General features: G+C 43.9%; 1 protein-coding gene and 1 long non-coding RNA gene across 2 annotated transcripts; one reads left to right on the top strand and one right to left on the bottom strand.

The window, feature by feature from the left end:
• Positions 1 to 808: 808 nt before the first annotated feature.
• LOC143960309 (uncharacterized) lies at positions 809 to 1,578 on the top strand. Its single transcript, XR_013270296.1, has 2 exons — positions 809 to 1,075; positions 1,213 to 1,578. It is a non-coding gene; the product is annotated as an uncharacterized LOC143960309 (long non-coding RNA).
• Positions 1,579 to 5,256: 3,678 nt separating this feature from the next.
• LOC143962825 (uncharacterized) lies at positions 5,257 to 8,397 on the bottom strand. The gene is made up of 2 exons (XM_077472299.1): positions 8,256 to 8,397; positions 5,257 to 7,231 (listed from the first exon to the last, which is right to left on the bottom strand). Exons 1-2 carry the CDS (start codon positions 8,265 to 8,267, stop codon positions 5,288 to 5,290), a joined length of 1,956 nt encoding a protein of 651 aa, XP_077328425.1. The 5' UTR covers positions 8,268 to 8,397; the 3' UTR covers positions 5,257 to 5,287.
• Between the last annotated feature and the right edge of the window lie 7,532 nt (positions 8,398 to 15,929).

The raw sequence follows: 15,929 nt of genomic DNA on the forward strand, positions 1-15,929 counted from the left end.
AACTCAGGCTCCCTATGGGAAGCCCACAAGGCAGTCCTGAGGGGACTCTTAATCAGCCATGGAGCAAGAATAAAAAGAGAACGATCAGCACAGCTTTCAAAACTCTTGGCTTCTTTATCGACTACAGAGGCATGACACAAGCATGCACCCTCCCAGGCCCTAGAGTTAGAGCTTGGGACAATCCGTAAACACACCACAGACCTACTGCATTTCAAGGCCAAAGCGGCCATACAACATTGCCGCCAACTCGTGTATGAGTCTGGGGACAAATGTGGGAAAACGTTGGCTAGAGCTGTCAGGGAACTAAAACAAGTTGCCTATATCCCTCATATTACCAGCCCGAATGGCCAGAAGGCTACCCTCCCACAACAGATTTCAAATGTATTTGGCGACTTTTATGCTGTTATATAATTTACCGCGAGGTCAACCCGCTCAATCAGATGTTGACGACTATGTAGCAGGCTCCCAAATGCCAAACCCCCTACAGATGTTAGAGATGAGCTAGAGACACCCATAACCTTAAAAATGGGGGGAGGGGGGAGAAGGGAAGAAAGTGGGACTTTAGATGAAGCACACAGCAAGTAAACAAGTTGGTCAAGCGACTAGAAAGTTATATTTATTCATATTTCATAATCGCTTGGCTTGGACACACTGGGGAGATGGACTGGCGCTAATCGCCGGACGGCTGAGCCGCCCAGGTGAAAGCATTCCTCTCGTCGGTATTGTCTCGGTCAGCGTGGTGCTGGGGGCAGGAAAAAGTCGGTGCACCTGCTCTACGTGACGGACCATGTTCACTTTTTCATGGCCCATTTTTTGGCTATAGGTACACTTAAATGTTAATTTTTTTTTTCTCACCACTTTGACACACATTATTAATATATTTTTATTTTACATTTTTCTCGCTTAGGCTCCCCTTTGGGATTTTCATTCACACTTCACTTCACACATGCAAATTTTCACTTTGGAGGTGCCTGTGGTGGGTATCGCCCATGCTGGCCTTTGTGGTGACCGGGAGTTGTGCTCTGCGATGTTGTGGCGATCTCCGATGCTATTCTGCTGGTGTGTGGGTGCAGACGTGAGTTGGATGCATAGCCCTCATTAACTATAAAATTATACTTTTTTTCCTCTTATATTTCTTACTCAATCTCTGTTATTTTATTTTTTATTATTTTTTGTTCATTTTTTTTAATTCATTTTTTTATTTTATTTTAGATTTACTCCATGATTTTGCTCCTGATGAGCGGTTGTCGTGCCGCGAAACGCGTCAAGCTTTTATCATTTTTTATTTCTACTTTAATCATGGAACAATAAGACATCATTTGATTTTATTTGTATTCAATATAATTTATTATGAAATTATGAAAGTGTACTATATGCATTAATTATCATTGCTGCTTTTTTCAAATGTTAAGGTCTGTCGGATTGGGATACATTTTCTATACATTGTATGCTTATCCAAGATCCACCTTATAGAGGTTTGATGCCCAAAATGTTTTTTTAGAGGCTTGATGCCCAAAATGTTTTATGGTGGATTATGGATTATGAAATATGAATAAATATAACTTTCTAGTCGCTTGACCAACTTGTTTACTTGCTGTGTGCTTCATCTAAAGTCCCACTTTCTTCCCTTCTCCCCCCTCCCCCCATTTTTAATATTTTGATAGGGATGGAGGCGGGCACGTCTTTGATGCTCGCTTCATTTAAAGTCCCAAAATTGTATTCTGCTTACACCCATAAACTTAGAAGAGCTGCAGACGACCATCAGTTCCATGAAATTAGGGAAAGCCCTGGGCCCAGATGGATATACCATTCATTACTACAAAATCTTCCTTCCCATTATAGGCCCACGAATGGTAGCGTTCTTTAATTCAATTGGGACAGAAGCAATCCTTCCCAGAGACATGTTAAAAGCCCACATTTCCTTGATCCCCCAAAGAGGATAAGGATCCCACCCTGTGCGGAAGCTATAGACCCATATCTCTGTTCAACACAGACTTAAAATTGTACACCAAGATCCTGTCTTCCAGGCTGGCAAATCATCTCCAGTCTTTAATCCATCTAGACAGGTGGGTTTCATACCCACCAGGGAGGCTTGAGACAATACCATTAAAGTTTTAAACCTCCTCCATGTTGCCAGCACTGAGGGCTCTCCCTGCGTATTTCTGAGCACCGACGCTGAGAAAGTGTTTGACAGGGTGAACTGGAAGTTCATGCTTGCAGTGCTCCGTCATATAGACCTGGGAGACAGGCTGCTCAATTGGATCAACAGTATCTATTCTAACCCCACGGCGCAGGTGAAAGCAATGGCCTCCTCTCAGCTCCTTTCCCTATCATGAATGGAACAAGGCAGGGGTGCCCGTTGTCCCCCCTCCTATTTGCGCTCTCACTAGAGCCTTTTCTATGCAAAATACGCCTGAACCTTGATATTCAGGGCCTCTCCCTAGGTGGCATTCATTGTAAAATCTCGGCTTATGCCGACGACCTGCTGTTTTCTTTGACCAATCCTAGGATCTCCCTCCCAAATCTTCTTAAAGAATTTGATGCCTATGGTGCGCTATCAAATCTAAATATAAATTTTTCAAAATCAGCAGCCATGGGAATAGCCATCGCCCCTTCAGTAATGCGTTCAATGCAAGCCCACTTTCGTTTCAGGTGAACAGCTGTAGCACTAAAATACTTAGGAACCATATTCCAGTAGATATGAGCTCAACTTCCCCCGTATCTTGACCAAGGTCCACACCCTATTAGAAAACTGGAATAGAGGGCTGCACTCGTGGTTCGGCAGATGTAACCTCCTGAAAATGTGTATCTTACCCAAAATCCTCTATCTCCTCCAAGCCCTTCCCATTCATATACCACACTCTATCTTTAAGCAGGTCCATGCCCTTTTTTCACGCTTTATCTGGGCCAACAAAAAAACACACTTAAATAGGGTACAGATGTCATTGCCAAACAGCAGGGAGGCTTGGGAGTACCGGACATTAAACAATACTTTCAGGCCACACACATAGGACGCTTGCTAGACTGGAGACGAAATAGAGGGACTAAACTATGGGTGCAGATTGAGCAAGCTCAGACAAACATCCCATTAAAGGGAGCGTTATGGTGCTTCGCCTCTCTCCCCTCAAGACTGAAAACACATCCACTCATGGGTACCACACTACGTCACAGTAGACAGACGGCTGTGCAGTCGTCCCTCACTTCGCACAACTCTCCGCTCTACCCAATTCTGGGACATTCTGATCTTACACCAGGCCTTCAGTCCTCTGAGTTTGGTGGGTTGAGGTGCGCAGGGTTGGACCATGTCGCTAAGTTTGTAATAGCGGGACGTTGGCTCACCTTACCAGAACTGACTGAGGGGGTAGGCACCTACCGACTACCCTTCTGGAAAGTGGTGCAGTTACACCACTTCCTTCACTCGATCTCAGACCCGCAGGACTTTGCCCGTCCACTAACCACTTTTGAAGAGTATTGCACAGGTACTGAGCCACTGGCAAGAATCCTGTCCAAAATGTACTCGCTGATTAACTCGCCACCCACACAACCTTATCTACTCGGTCTGGCTGGATGGGAGGGCGAGCTTGGTTGCAAATTTTTGGAAACCCAAAACAGAAAATCGTAAGCTGTGCGGTCAAAACGTCAATTTGCACAAAAACACAGGAGACTAACTATAAAATCTGGACGAGGTGGTACCTCACGCCTTCCAGGTTGCACAAATGCTTCCCCAACACTTCGGACCGCTGTTGGCAGTGCGAGCAGGAGGAGGGCACAATGCTTCACATCTTTTGGTCCTGCTCTGAACTCTAGAATTTTTGGAGAACAGTTAGGAACTTTACCCAAAGATTTACGGATTATTTAATACCAGATAACGCAGCCTTCTTCCTCTTACACCTGTCAAAAATACAGATCAAAAAATACAAGAAATCACTGATTCGCCATCTTTTGAATGCAGCGAAGGCATGTATACTGCTTCGTTGGAAACAGCAGAGCCCGCCGACAGTGGCAGATTGGATCCGTAAGGTGGAGGAATGCAGTAAGCTAGAAGACTTGGTACTTACTGCATAACATAAACACGAGAAATACTTGTCTACCTGGGCTATCTGGAACCTCTTTATTTACTCAGATGAGGGAATTAACCTCCGAGGGCCATAAATGGCCAATAACCAGCTATAATTTCATGGCACAGGAGGCAAATTCTGGCGCCACCTCTCACCTCGGCTAACGAACCCCCCCACCTCTGCTTTTCTCTTTTCTAACTTTGCCCCCTCTGTTTCTTTTCCCATCTTAACACCTATATTTTCAATGGACTCTGTAATGTTATCTGTAACCTAAATATGTAGAAACTGTTTTAAGTACACATGTTGCATCTTCAGATTGGTTGTAATGCTGGGAACTCTCCCTTGCATCAAAAAAGAATTCGGTATATTGGATTGTACAATATTTTTTATTGTATTCTATTCTTCTCTCGTAGTTTCATAGTTATTAAAGTTGAATAAAGACACCAATTAAGCCAATTAAAAGCCAATTAAATTAAAGCTAATTAACCTACCTGCATGTCTTTGGTTTGTGGGAGGAAACCGGAGTACCCGGAGGAAACCCACGCAGGCACAGGGAGAACATGCAAACTCCAGGCAGGTAGTGTCGTGGTTGGGATTTGAACCAGCGACCCTTCTTACTGCTAGATGACAGTGCTAACCACTACACCACTGTGCCGCCCAGAGCCCTGCTCTGCTCCATATAGCCTCTTCTCTCATGCGATCTTCATCCTTCTCTGTTCCATTTTTTCCCTTCTCTTCGTTCTTCTCGCTTCTCCTCTTCTTTTCTCCATTTAGCCTCCTCCCCCATTCCCCAGGTATGAAGGAGAGAGACCTTCCTTTCTCCCTCTCTTTCTATCTTTTTCCCCCTTACTTTCCCCCACTCTTTCCCTCTCCTCCAACTATTACCCCCCTCATTCTCTTCACATTACTCATCTCTTTTTTCATCTCTTTTTTCTTCAGCCCCCTTCTTCTCGGCTCTCCTTCCCTTCTCCTTTGTTCTTCTCGCTTCTCCTCTTCTTTTCTCCATTTAGCCCCCTCTCTCTTAGGTAAGGGGGGAGATAGAAAGAGAGGGTGGAAAGGGGGTCTCTCACTCCTATGAGCATGTCCCCCTCTCTCACTCCTCTCCTCCCCCATGCCCCAGGTAAGAAGGAGAGAGACCTTCCTTTCTCCCTCTCTTTCTATCTTTTTCCCTCTTACTTTCCCCCCACTCTCCCTCTCCTTCAACTATCAACCCCCTCATTCTCTTCACATTAATCATCTCTTTTTTTCATCAGCCCCCTTCTTCTAGCCTCTTCTCTCATGCGATCTTCTTTCTGCTGCATCCACTGTTCTCTTAATTTTTTATCCCTTCTTTTTGCCTCTTCCTCTTTCAATTTGTCCTCCCTTTTCTGTACCTCTCTTTCCCATCTTTTCAGTTTTTCTCTCCTCTCCTCTGCTCTTTTACATTTATCCTCCTCTCTCTTGCGATCTTCTTCCAGCTGCTTCTCCTGTGCTGCTTTTCTGTTTTCCCATTTTCTCACCTGCTCAGCTCTGAATTTGTCCATCCTTCTCTGTTCCTCTTTTTCCTGTCTCTTTCGTTCTTCTCGCTTCTCCTCATCTTTTCTCCATTTAGCCTCCTCTCTCTTGCGGTCTTCTTCCAGCTGCTTCTTCTCTTTTGCTTTTCTGTCTTCCCATATTTGTGTCTGCTTATCTCTGAGTTCGTCCAAGATTTTCTTTTCCTCTTCTTCCCTTCTCTTCTGTTCTTCTCTCTTTTCCTCTGCTTTTCTCCATTTAGCCTCCTCTCTCTTGCGATCTTCTTCCAGCCTGTTCTCCTCTTCTGTTTTTCTGTTTTCCCATCTTTGCGTCTGCTTATCTCTGAGTCTGTCCATTGTTATCTGTTCCCTTTCTTTCTCTTTCTTCCTTCCTTCTCTCTTCTCCTCTGCTTTTCTGCATTTAGACTCCTCTTTCTTGCGATATTCTTCCAGCAGCTTCACCTCTTCTTCTTTTGTGTTTTCCCATTTTCTTGCCTCCCCATTTATGATTCTGTCCAGCCTTCTCTGATCTTCTTCTTCCCTTGTCTTCTGTTTTTCTCTATTCTCCTCTGCTTTTTTCCATTCAGCTTCTTCCCTCTTGTAATTTTCTTGCAGCCTCTCCTGCTCTAGTCTTTGCATCTTCTCTTCTCTTTTTCTGTTTTCCCATATTTCCGCCTCCTCAGCTTTTAATTTTTCCTCCCTTCTCTGTTTCTCCTCTTCCTTTCTCTTCTGTTTTTCTCTTGTCTTCCTCAAATTGGCTTCCTCCCTCTCAAAATCTTCTTCCAGCTGCTTCTTCTCATCTCTTTTTTTCTTGTCCCATTTGCGCTGCTCCTCATCTCTGAATTTTTCCTTCCTTCTCAGTTCCTCTTTATCCTTTCTCGTCTGTTCTTTTCTCCTCTCCTCTGCTTTTTTCCATTGAGCTTCCTCCCTCTTGCGATCATCATCCAGATGCTTCCTTTCTTCTCTTTTTTTCTGTTCCCATTTGCGCTGCTCCTCATCTCTGATTTTTGCCATCCTTCTTTGTTCCTCTTCTTCCTTTCTCTTCTGTTCTTTTCTTATCTCTTCTGCTTTTCTCCAAGTAGCTTCTTCGTACATGCGATCCCCTTCAAGCTGCTTCTTTTCTGCTCCTATTCTGTTTTTCCATTTTTTCGCCTCCTCATTAATGAGTTTTTCCTCCTTTCCCTGTTCCTCCTTATCCTTTCTCTTCTGTTCATCGATCTTCTCTTCTGCTTTTATCCAATTGGCTTCCTCCCCCTTGCGAACTGCTTCCAGCAGCTTCTTCTCTTCTCTTTTTTTGTTTTCCCATTTTCTCTTCTCCTCCTCTCTGCATTTTTCCTCCCTTTGCTGTTCCTCTTTTTCCTCTCTCTTTTGTTTTTCTCTCTCCTCCTCTGCTTTTCTCCAATTGGCTTCATCCCTCTTGCGAACTGCTTCCAGCAGCTTCTTTTCTTCTATTTTTTTGATTTCCCATTTTCTCTCCTCCTCCTCTCTGAATTGTTCCTTCCTTCTCTGTTCCTCCTTTTCCTTTCTCTTCTGCTCTTTAGCCCTCGCCTCTGCTTTTCTCTGTTTCTCTTTAGCCTCCTCTCTCTTGCGTTCTTCTTCCAACCACTTCTCCTTTACACTCCTTACTTTATCCCATTTGCTCGCCTCATCAACTCTCCTATAGTTGATGGTGTTCATTTTTCCCTATGAATGAAAAGAAGAAGATCAGCCTAAATTCATATTTAAAAGTTGCGTAACATTGGCATTCATTTGGATTTTGTTTTGTATGGTTTATTATATGATTGTGAAGTTTCTGAAAAAAATGTTCATATTTGATCTGCATTACATGAGGTGAATGTAAACTCATATTCTATGTCTGACTATGTTTGGCATCGTTCCTCGCTGTATACAGTTTTCTTAAAGTGTATGCTGAGCCACAACCTTTTGTTATAATTTTAGATAGTATAGGGAAGAGTTAAAACCCCTATGGAGTTTTTCTTTTTTTCCTGTGATCAGGAGATTTCTCATCACTTCTTGTCCTAGAGATGCAACGGGAAATTTGAGAAAATCTCTCTAAAATGAATGTAATTTCTATCTTAATTGTCACAGGATTGGGTGTCCCCATTTTAAGACTTTACCTCCCCAATTGCTCAGAATTTTTTAAATTACCACTCCTAAGCGGCAATACAGATAACAATAACAACTCAACACAGTGTCTAAATTCTCACCACTCTATACAAAAATTATAAACGTCTTCACATAGAATTTTAAAGGACAATTAAAGTCAAGAACAAACATTTAATATGTTGAAGTTAGATAGTCCTTAGATGTGATGGCTGCTTTAGTTTTCATTTTTCATGATTTTCAGCAAGTACAGAAAGTACCCGCTGACCTGTCAAAAAATGCTGTGAATAGACAGCATTATCAAATTAATCTTTCTTCTGTAAACTGCTAATTTTCCCATCTCCCATGTAATTGGAATAAACAAAGGCAGACATGTTTGTAGTCCTGCCTGGGTGGCAGCAATGAGTTCTTACATAGATACAGTGGAGGAGTGAGTATAGTCACCCAGGGACAGGAAATGCGTTCTTCACAGGAAGTGAAAATGTAGCGAAAAAGTCTGACCATATTAGGTCAATAATGTCAAGAGCCTTTGTTCTCCTTTGTGTATGTGCAGTTGTGAGTGTGAAGTCATATAAGAATAGTGAAAAAATATATAGATACTTACTGAATAGCTCATCTTGAAATTTGTCTCTGAAAACTCCAAATAAAATCGGATGCTCTTTAAGACAATGAATACGTTTCCCAAACGTTTACCAAACGCCTGCTAAACCTCAAATTTCTCAAATCTCAAAAAGTTGTCGGCCACTAAATCTGTAAAGATAGAAAAAGACAATATTTAGTAATAAATTCTTGTAACCAGACATCACACAAAGTCATTGACCATAACTACAACTAATGTTAAACATTAAACAACTACTGAACAAGAGCCACAGGCAAAGGTAGTAACGTCTTGATTTTAACTGATTTTTAATCCCTTTTCCTTTAAAGAGCCGCTGACCACCTATGATGATGGGATCATTTGTTTAAAAGTTGGGAGGTGTGGGGGGGTATAGAGTGCCAGTAAACACCAATGATTGTGGGATCGATGTATTAAGGCCCCTTTCACACTGACACGTTTTTTCAGGCGCTACAGCGCTAAAAATAGCGCCTGTATAGCGGCTGAAAAAAGCGTCTCCTTTCACTCCAGTATGAAAGCCGGAGGGCTTTCACACTGGAGCGGTGCGCTAGCAGGACGGTAAAAAAAGTCCTGATAGCAGCATCTTTGGAGCGGTGTATTCACCGCTCCTACCCATCGAATTCAATGGGGCAGCGCAGCTATACCGCTGGCAAAGCGCCACTGCAGCGTGCTTTGCGGGCAATTTTAACCCTTTTTCGGCCGCTAGCGGGAGTTAAAACCGCTATAACGGCGGTAAAGCGTAAGTAAAAATACCACCGTTTTACCGCCGACGCCCGCACCTCCCCAGTGTGGAAGGGGCCTTAAGGTAAAGAAATGAGAGATAAAGGTAGCAAACCCAAACTCTCACTCTTCTTTTCTTCTTTTATATAATATAGTTATAATATATATATATATATATATATATATATATATATATATATATATATATATATATATAATGTAATGTAATATAATTCCCAATAATATGCTAGATAGAACCAGTGATGTCACTGCAGGGCTGAGGGAAAAGTCTTTTACTGCCCTTCCCCCACGGCGGAATAACCCTTTCACTTCCTTAGTGCAGGCTTTTCTACATTGGCTATGGCTGCTTTCTAAAGAAAACATACTCTAGGACTATTCCCAGCTTTGGATATCATGTACCGGCTTGCAGGTGATTTAAACTAAAAGATCAGTTGGAATCTAAAAATAGTTCAAATCACAGACTTGGCTGCTCCGCCCCCTTTTCTCCAATTAACTAATGTAATATAATGCAGTAATTGATCTAATATAATCATATCATTTGTGAAATGTTATGAATTACTGTGATAATGCAATGATGTTATTCATTAATATAATTAATGTAATTAGTGTAATGTAATTGAAAGAAAAATTGCCATATTGCAATAAATAATATTGTATGGAGGCTTTTCTACATAGACTATGGCTGTTTTGTAAGGAGAACATACCATAGAATTATGCCCAGCTTTGGTTTTCATGTACCGGCACCCTGCCCCCCTTTATACAAACACACACATATTCTACAATTTGTGCAGAGCAAAGCATGACCTACCTCCTCACACTCCCAGCAACAACTGACTCTGACAACAACTGGCCTCTCTTATATCTACTGCCGTTGCTATAGCAACTGCCAACTGCCACTCCTATACCAACTGCCAGAATCTTGGCATGTGTCCAAGACAATACCATATATGGGCATAGGAGTAAAGTGCCCAAGCCATGAGACCTGTGCAGTGCAATGGGGATATTAATGTAATGATAGAAATAATATAAATTGATGTCATTAATATAAACCATAACCAATGCTGGGAAGAGGGAAGGTCAAAGGGCACCACGTCCTAAATATATAGAATTTTTGTTTAGTGTGGAAGCAGGACTTTCATGGTGCCAAGGGTAAATCAATGTTAGAAATTAATATTAAAAAAATTCAGGCAATTTAGACTAACATTTCAGTTAGGATTTAAAAATAATGCTGGCAGGTGATTTCATGTCCCTGTATATACAAAATATAACTGAATATTAGATACATTAATGTCTATCTGTCCATCCATATCTCATGTTAAAAATGAACTGCAAGACAAACTAGCATTTATTTTTAAATTCTTACAGTGGGGAAAAAAAAACTGACAGGCTGACCTGAGTCCAGGGAAAATGTAAAATCGTAGTCACATGACCAGAAATAAGGAGACTTAACCCTATCACTGCCAGAGCATTTTTTGCAAATATTTTTTTTTTATTGTTTACATGTTTAAAAAATTATTTTAGGCTTGAAGATGACATAAACCCCCCCAAATGTTATATATATTCTGAAAGCAGAGACTCTAGAGCAGCCTTTCTCAACCTTTTCAACACAAAGGAACACTGGTGGTCACTGGGAAGAATTACCTCCTTACAGATAGCTAAAAAGGATCAATGGGATAGGGAAATCTGTTTACATCTGCCGTTTCATAGAGGTGAATGGAGGGTTTGATTTAATTGGACAGAAAGGGGCCTTTCACACTAATGCAGCGCAGTGCACCTGTGTCTTTCCTGCGGATTAGCTACACTTTGCCATAGACTTCTATTATATCCTGCAGGTGTGGTGCACTTTCTGAAAGCTCACCAAACCCGCAGGTAATAACAGAAGTCTATGCCTCAGTGCAGGTAACCTGAAGGTGCACTGCACCTGCGGATCAGTTTGAAAGAAGCGCAGTAACCACTACACAGATATGCCCATGTATACACTGCAATTTTAGTAATAAACTGACCTTTATTAACCACTTCAATACAGGGCATTTATACACCTTCCTTACCAGACCAATTTTTAGCTTTCAGCGCTCTCACATTTTGAATGCCAATAACTCAGTCATGCAACACTGTACCCAAACAAAATTGTTATCATTTTTTTCATACAAATAGAGCTTTCTTTTGGTGGTATTTAATCACCACTGGGTTTTTTATTTTTTGCGACATAAGTGAAAAAAGAGCGAAAATTTTGAAAAAAAAACATTTTTTTGTTTCTATGATAAAATTTTGCAAATAAGTAATTTTTGTTCATAAATTTGGGCCAAAATGTATACGGCTACATCTCTTTGGAAAAATAAACCAAATTAGAGGATATTATTTAGTCTCTTTGAAAGTTATAAAGTCTACAAGCTATGGTGAAAATCATTGAAAATTGATCACATCTGATCACACCTGATGTACTGAAGGCCTATCTCATTTCTTGAAGTTCTGAAATGTCAATAAAGTACAAAAACCCCCCCAAAATTTTTGGGAAAAGTAGATAGTCCAAGGTATTTAGTAAGAGGCATGGTGAGTTTTTTGAAGTTGTAATTTTTTCCCGCAATTCTTGGGAAAAAGAAGAATGTTTTTGTTTTTTTTGTTTTTACAAAATTGTCATAATAACAAGTTATTTCTCATACACAGCATATGCATACTTCCAATTACACCCCAAAATACATTCTGCAACTCTTCCCGAGTTTGGCAATACTACATGTGTGGGACTTTTACACAGGCTGGCCACACAGAGAGATCCAACATGCAGGGAACACCGTAAGCGGTTCTAGGAGCATAAACAACACCTCTAATTTCCTAACGACCTATTACATTTGTGAAGGCCCTGGAGCACCAGGACAGTAGAATTACCCACAAAATTACCCCATTTTGGAAAGCAGACACCCCAATGTATATTCTATGAGGCACAATGAGTCTTTTGAACAGTTCATTTTTTTCCACAAGTCTTCGGAAAACATGGAAAGAAAATGAAAACATTTTTTTTTTACACAAAGTGGTCAGTTTATAAGGTATTTCTAACTCAAAGCAAAGCATGTACATAGCAAAAATTACACCCCAAAATACATTCTGCTACTAATCCTGAGTATGGCGATACCACATGTATGTGACTTTTACACAGCATGTCCACATACAGAGGCCCAACATGCAGGGAGCGCCATCAGGTGTTCTAGGAGCATAAATGACACCTCTAATTTCCTAACGACCTATTACATTTGTGAATTACCCATGAAATGACCCCATTTTGGAAAACAAACACCCCAAAGTATATTCTATGAAGCATTATGAGTCTTTTGAACGGTTAATTTTTTTACACAAGTCTTCGGAAAACATGGAAAGAAAATTAAATTAGTTTTTATTTTTTTACACAAAGTTGTCCATTTATAAGATATTTCTAACACATAGCATGTATATAGCAACAATTACACCCCAAAACACATTCTGCTACTCCTCCTGAGTATTGCGATACCACATATGTGAGACTTTTATACAGCCTGGCCTTATACAGAGGTCCAACATTGAAGTGGTACCTTCAGGCGTTCTAGGAGCATAAATGACACATCTCATTTCATTCCTACCTATCACACTTTTGAAGGTCCTGGAGCACCAGGACAATGGAATTGCCCACAAAATGACCCCATTTTGGAAAGCAAACACCCCAATGTGTATTCTATGAGGCATGGGCTGCAAATGGGTACTCGGGTACTCTGACGAGCTGGTGACAGGTACTCTGTTACTCCGACGGGTTGGTGACAGGTACTCCGTTACTCCAACGGGCTGGTGACAGGTACTCGGGTACTCCGACGGGCTGATGACAGGTACTCGGGTACTCCGACGGGCTGGAGACAGGTACTCGGGTACTCCGACGAGCTGGTGACAGGTACTCTGTTACTCCGACGGGCTGGTGACAGGTACTCTGTTACTCCGACGGGCTGGTGACAGGTACTCTGTTACTCCGGGCTGGTGACAGGTACTCTGTTACTCCGACGGGCTGGTGACAGGTACTCTGTTACTCCAACGGGCTGGTGACAGGTACTCGGGTACTCCGACGGGCTGGTGACAGGTACTCGGGTACTCCGACGGGCTGGTGACAGGTACTCGGGTACTCTGATGGGCTGGTGACAGGTACTCGGGTACTCCGATGGGCTAGTGACAGGTACTCGGGTACTCCGACGGGCTGGTGACAGGTACTCGGGTACTCCGACGGGCCGGTGACAGGTACTCGGGTACTCCCACGGGCTGGTGACAGGTACTCAGGTACGCCGACGGGCTGGTGACAGGCATTCGGGTACTCAGTTGAACTGTGACAGGTACTCAGATGAACTGTGACAGGTACTCAGATGGGCTGTGACAGGTACTCGGGTACTCAGATGGGCTGTGACAGATACTCAAGTACTCAGGTATTCAGATGGGCTGTGACAGGTACTCAGGTACTCGGGTACTCAGATGGGTTGTGACAGGTACTCGGGTACTCAGATGGGCTGGGACAGGTACTCAGATGGGCTGTGACAGGTACTTGGGTACTCAGATGGGCTGGGACAGGTACTCAGATGGGCTGGGACAGGTACTCGGGTACTCAGATGGACTGTGACAGGTACTCAGGTACTCAGATGGGCTGTGATGGGTATTCAGGTACTTGGGTACTCAGATGGGCTGTGACAGGTACTCAGGTACTCGGGTACTCAGATGGGCTGTGACAGGTACTCGGGTACTCAGATGGGCTGGGACAGGTACTCAGATGGGCTGGGACAGGTACTCAGGTAGGCGGTTATTCAGATGCGCTGGGACAGGTACTCGGGTACTCAGATGGGCTGACAGGTGCTCAGGTACTCAGATGGACTGTGACAGGTACTTGTGTACTCAGATGGGCTGACAGGTACTCAGATGGGCTGGGACAGGTACTCGGGTACTCAGATGGGCTGGGACAGGTACTCGGGTACTCAGATGGGCTGGGACAGGTACTCGGGTACTCAGATGGGCTGTGATGGGTGATGACAGGTACTTTGATGGGTGGTGACAAGTACTTTGTGGGTGGTGACAGGTCCACTTTATTGGGGGGGTAATCAGTGTGTGATTGGTGTACACTAGGTGGTAACGGGATGTTATCGCAATTTCATCCTCACACACGATCAGTGTGTGAGGCGGAGAACCCGGTAACATCTCGTTACCGTGGTTTGTTTATATTCTGTGACCGGCTGTGATTGGACACAGCCGTTCACTTGGTAAAGAGACAATTTCATTGGCTCTTTACTACGATCGGGGCTGGGCTGTGTCAGGGTGACAAGCCGCATCCCCGATCGGCGCTCTGCATGCGCCTTAGGCACGTGTACGAGCCCTGTAACAGCACAGTACATGTGACCGCCTGTGATTGGGCACGGCCGGTCACATGTATCAGGGGGTGGATGGGGATGAAAATCTCACAGAAAGGGGATGGGCTGTGTCCGAGGGACACACCTCATCCACGATCACCGTGCTGCGGGCCCCCCGGGGAGCGGAAAAATACCGAGGCAGTCATATGACGTCCACCCAGGATGCGAGATCCCATCTGTGGCCGTCATATGACTATGGCCGGGTATTGAAGTGGTTAACAGTCTTCCATTCAGGTATCGCCGGCTGTTGCTGTCCCCGGCAGAGTGCATTTGATATCACTCTGCCTGTGGCAAGAGATGGCGCTATACAGGAAGCATCAGCTTATACAGCTCTGCTCCACAGCTGCTTGCTTTGCCGGCTTCATTAACACAGATGCTTTGGGATGGCGGGTCTGCAACCCATGATCTGGGCTTGCCAATCTGCCATCCCACAGAAGGAGGTCGCGGGCCACATCAGAGGGCTCCGTGGGCCACTGGTTGGGCACCCCTGCCTTAGACCATTCAGAGTAAGAATAGTTAACCACTACTCTCTGAATTTGTTTTTTAGCCAGTTTTCTATCCATTTACAAATTGATCTTTCCAAGCCTGTAGATTTCACCTTACATAGGCTACTGTGTGCCAAAGTCCATCCAAATGTGCATTCTTATGCCCATGAGCATGTCCCCCTCTCTCACCCCTCTCCTCCCCCCTTTCTCCAGGGAGAAGGAGAGAAACCTTTTCTTTCCCCCCTCTCTTTCTCTCCTCCCCCCCATCCCTCCTCATCTCTCACGCCCATAAACACATCCCCCTCTCTTCCCCCAGGGGGAAGGTGAGAGACCTTCCTTTCTACCCTCTCTTTCTGTCTTTTTTCTCCTTACCCCCCCTCTCTCACGCCGATGAGCACGCCCCCCTCTCCTCCCCCATTCCCCTAGGGGGATCTACAGAGGCCTTCCTTTCCACCCTCTCTTTCTATCTCCCCCCCTCTTACTTCCCCCTCTGTCTCTCACGCCCATGAGCATGTCCCCCTCTCTCACTCCTCTCCTCCCCCATTCCCCAGGGAAGGAGAGAGACCTTCCTTTCTCCCTCTCTTTATTTTCCCCCTTACCCCCCCCTCTGTCTCTCACTCCCATGAGCACGTCCCCCTCTCTAACCTCTCTCCTCCCCCATTCTCCCAGTGGCAAGGAGAGAGACCTTCCTTTCTCCCTTCTCTTTCTATCTTTTTCCCCCCTCACTCTGCCCCCACTCTCTCCCTCTCCTCCAAGTATCACCCACCTCATTCTCTTCACATTACTCATTACTTCCTCTGGATTAACTGTGGGTATAGAATTGGGTATATTGGGGCGTGGCCTGGACATGGCGGAGTGGAGAGGTGTTTGAGAGGAGCTCCCGGCCGTCACCTATCCTACCCAATCTATTTTGCTCCTTTGACTGCATTATGCTCTCCTCGAGGAAGCGCTCATCAAAGAGAAAAAAGAGGTCCACTAAACAGACCCCTTCAGCATCTCCGCCCGGGGGAAATACAACGTTTATTCCAGCAGTTACA

The sequence above is a fragment of the Lithobates pipiens genome, unplaced genomic scaffold (genome assembly GCF_037356315.1).
Source record: "Lithobates pipiens isolate NorthernLeopardFrog02 unplaced genomic scaffold, aLitPip1_a1.2 Scaffold_8, whole genome shotgun sequence".
NCBI classification, from domain to species: Eukaryota; Metazoa; Chordata; class Amphibia; order Anura; family Ranidae; genus Lithobates; species Lithobates pipiens.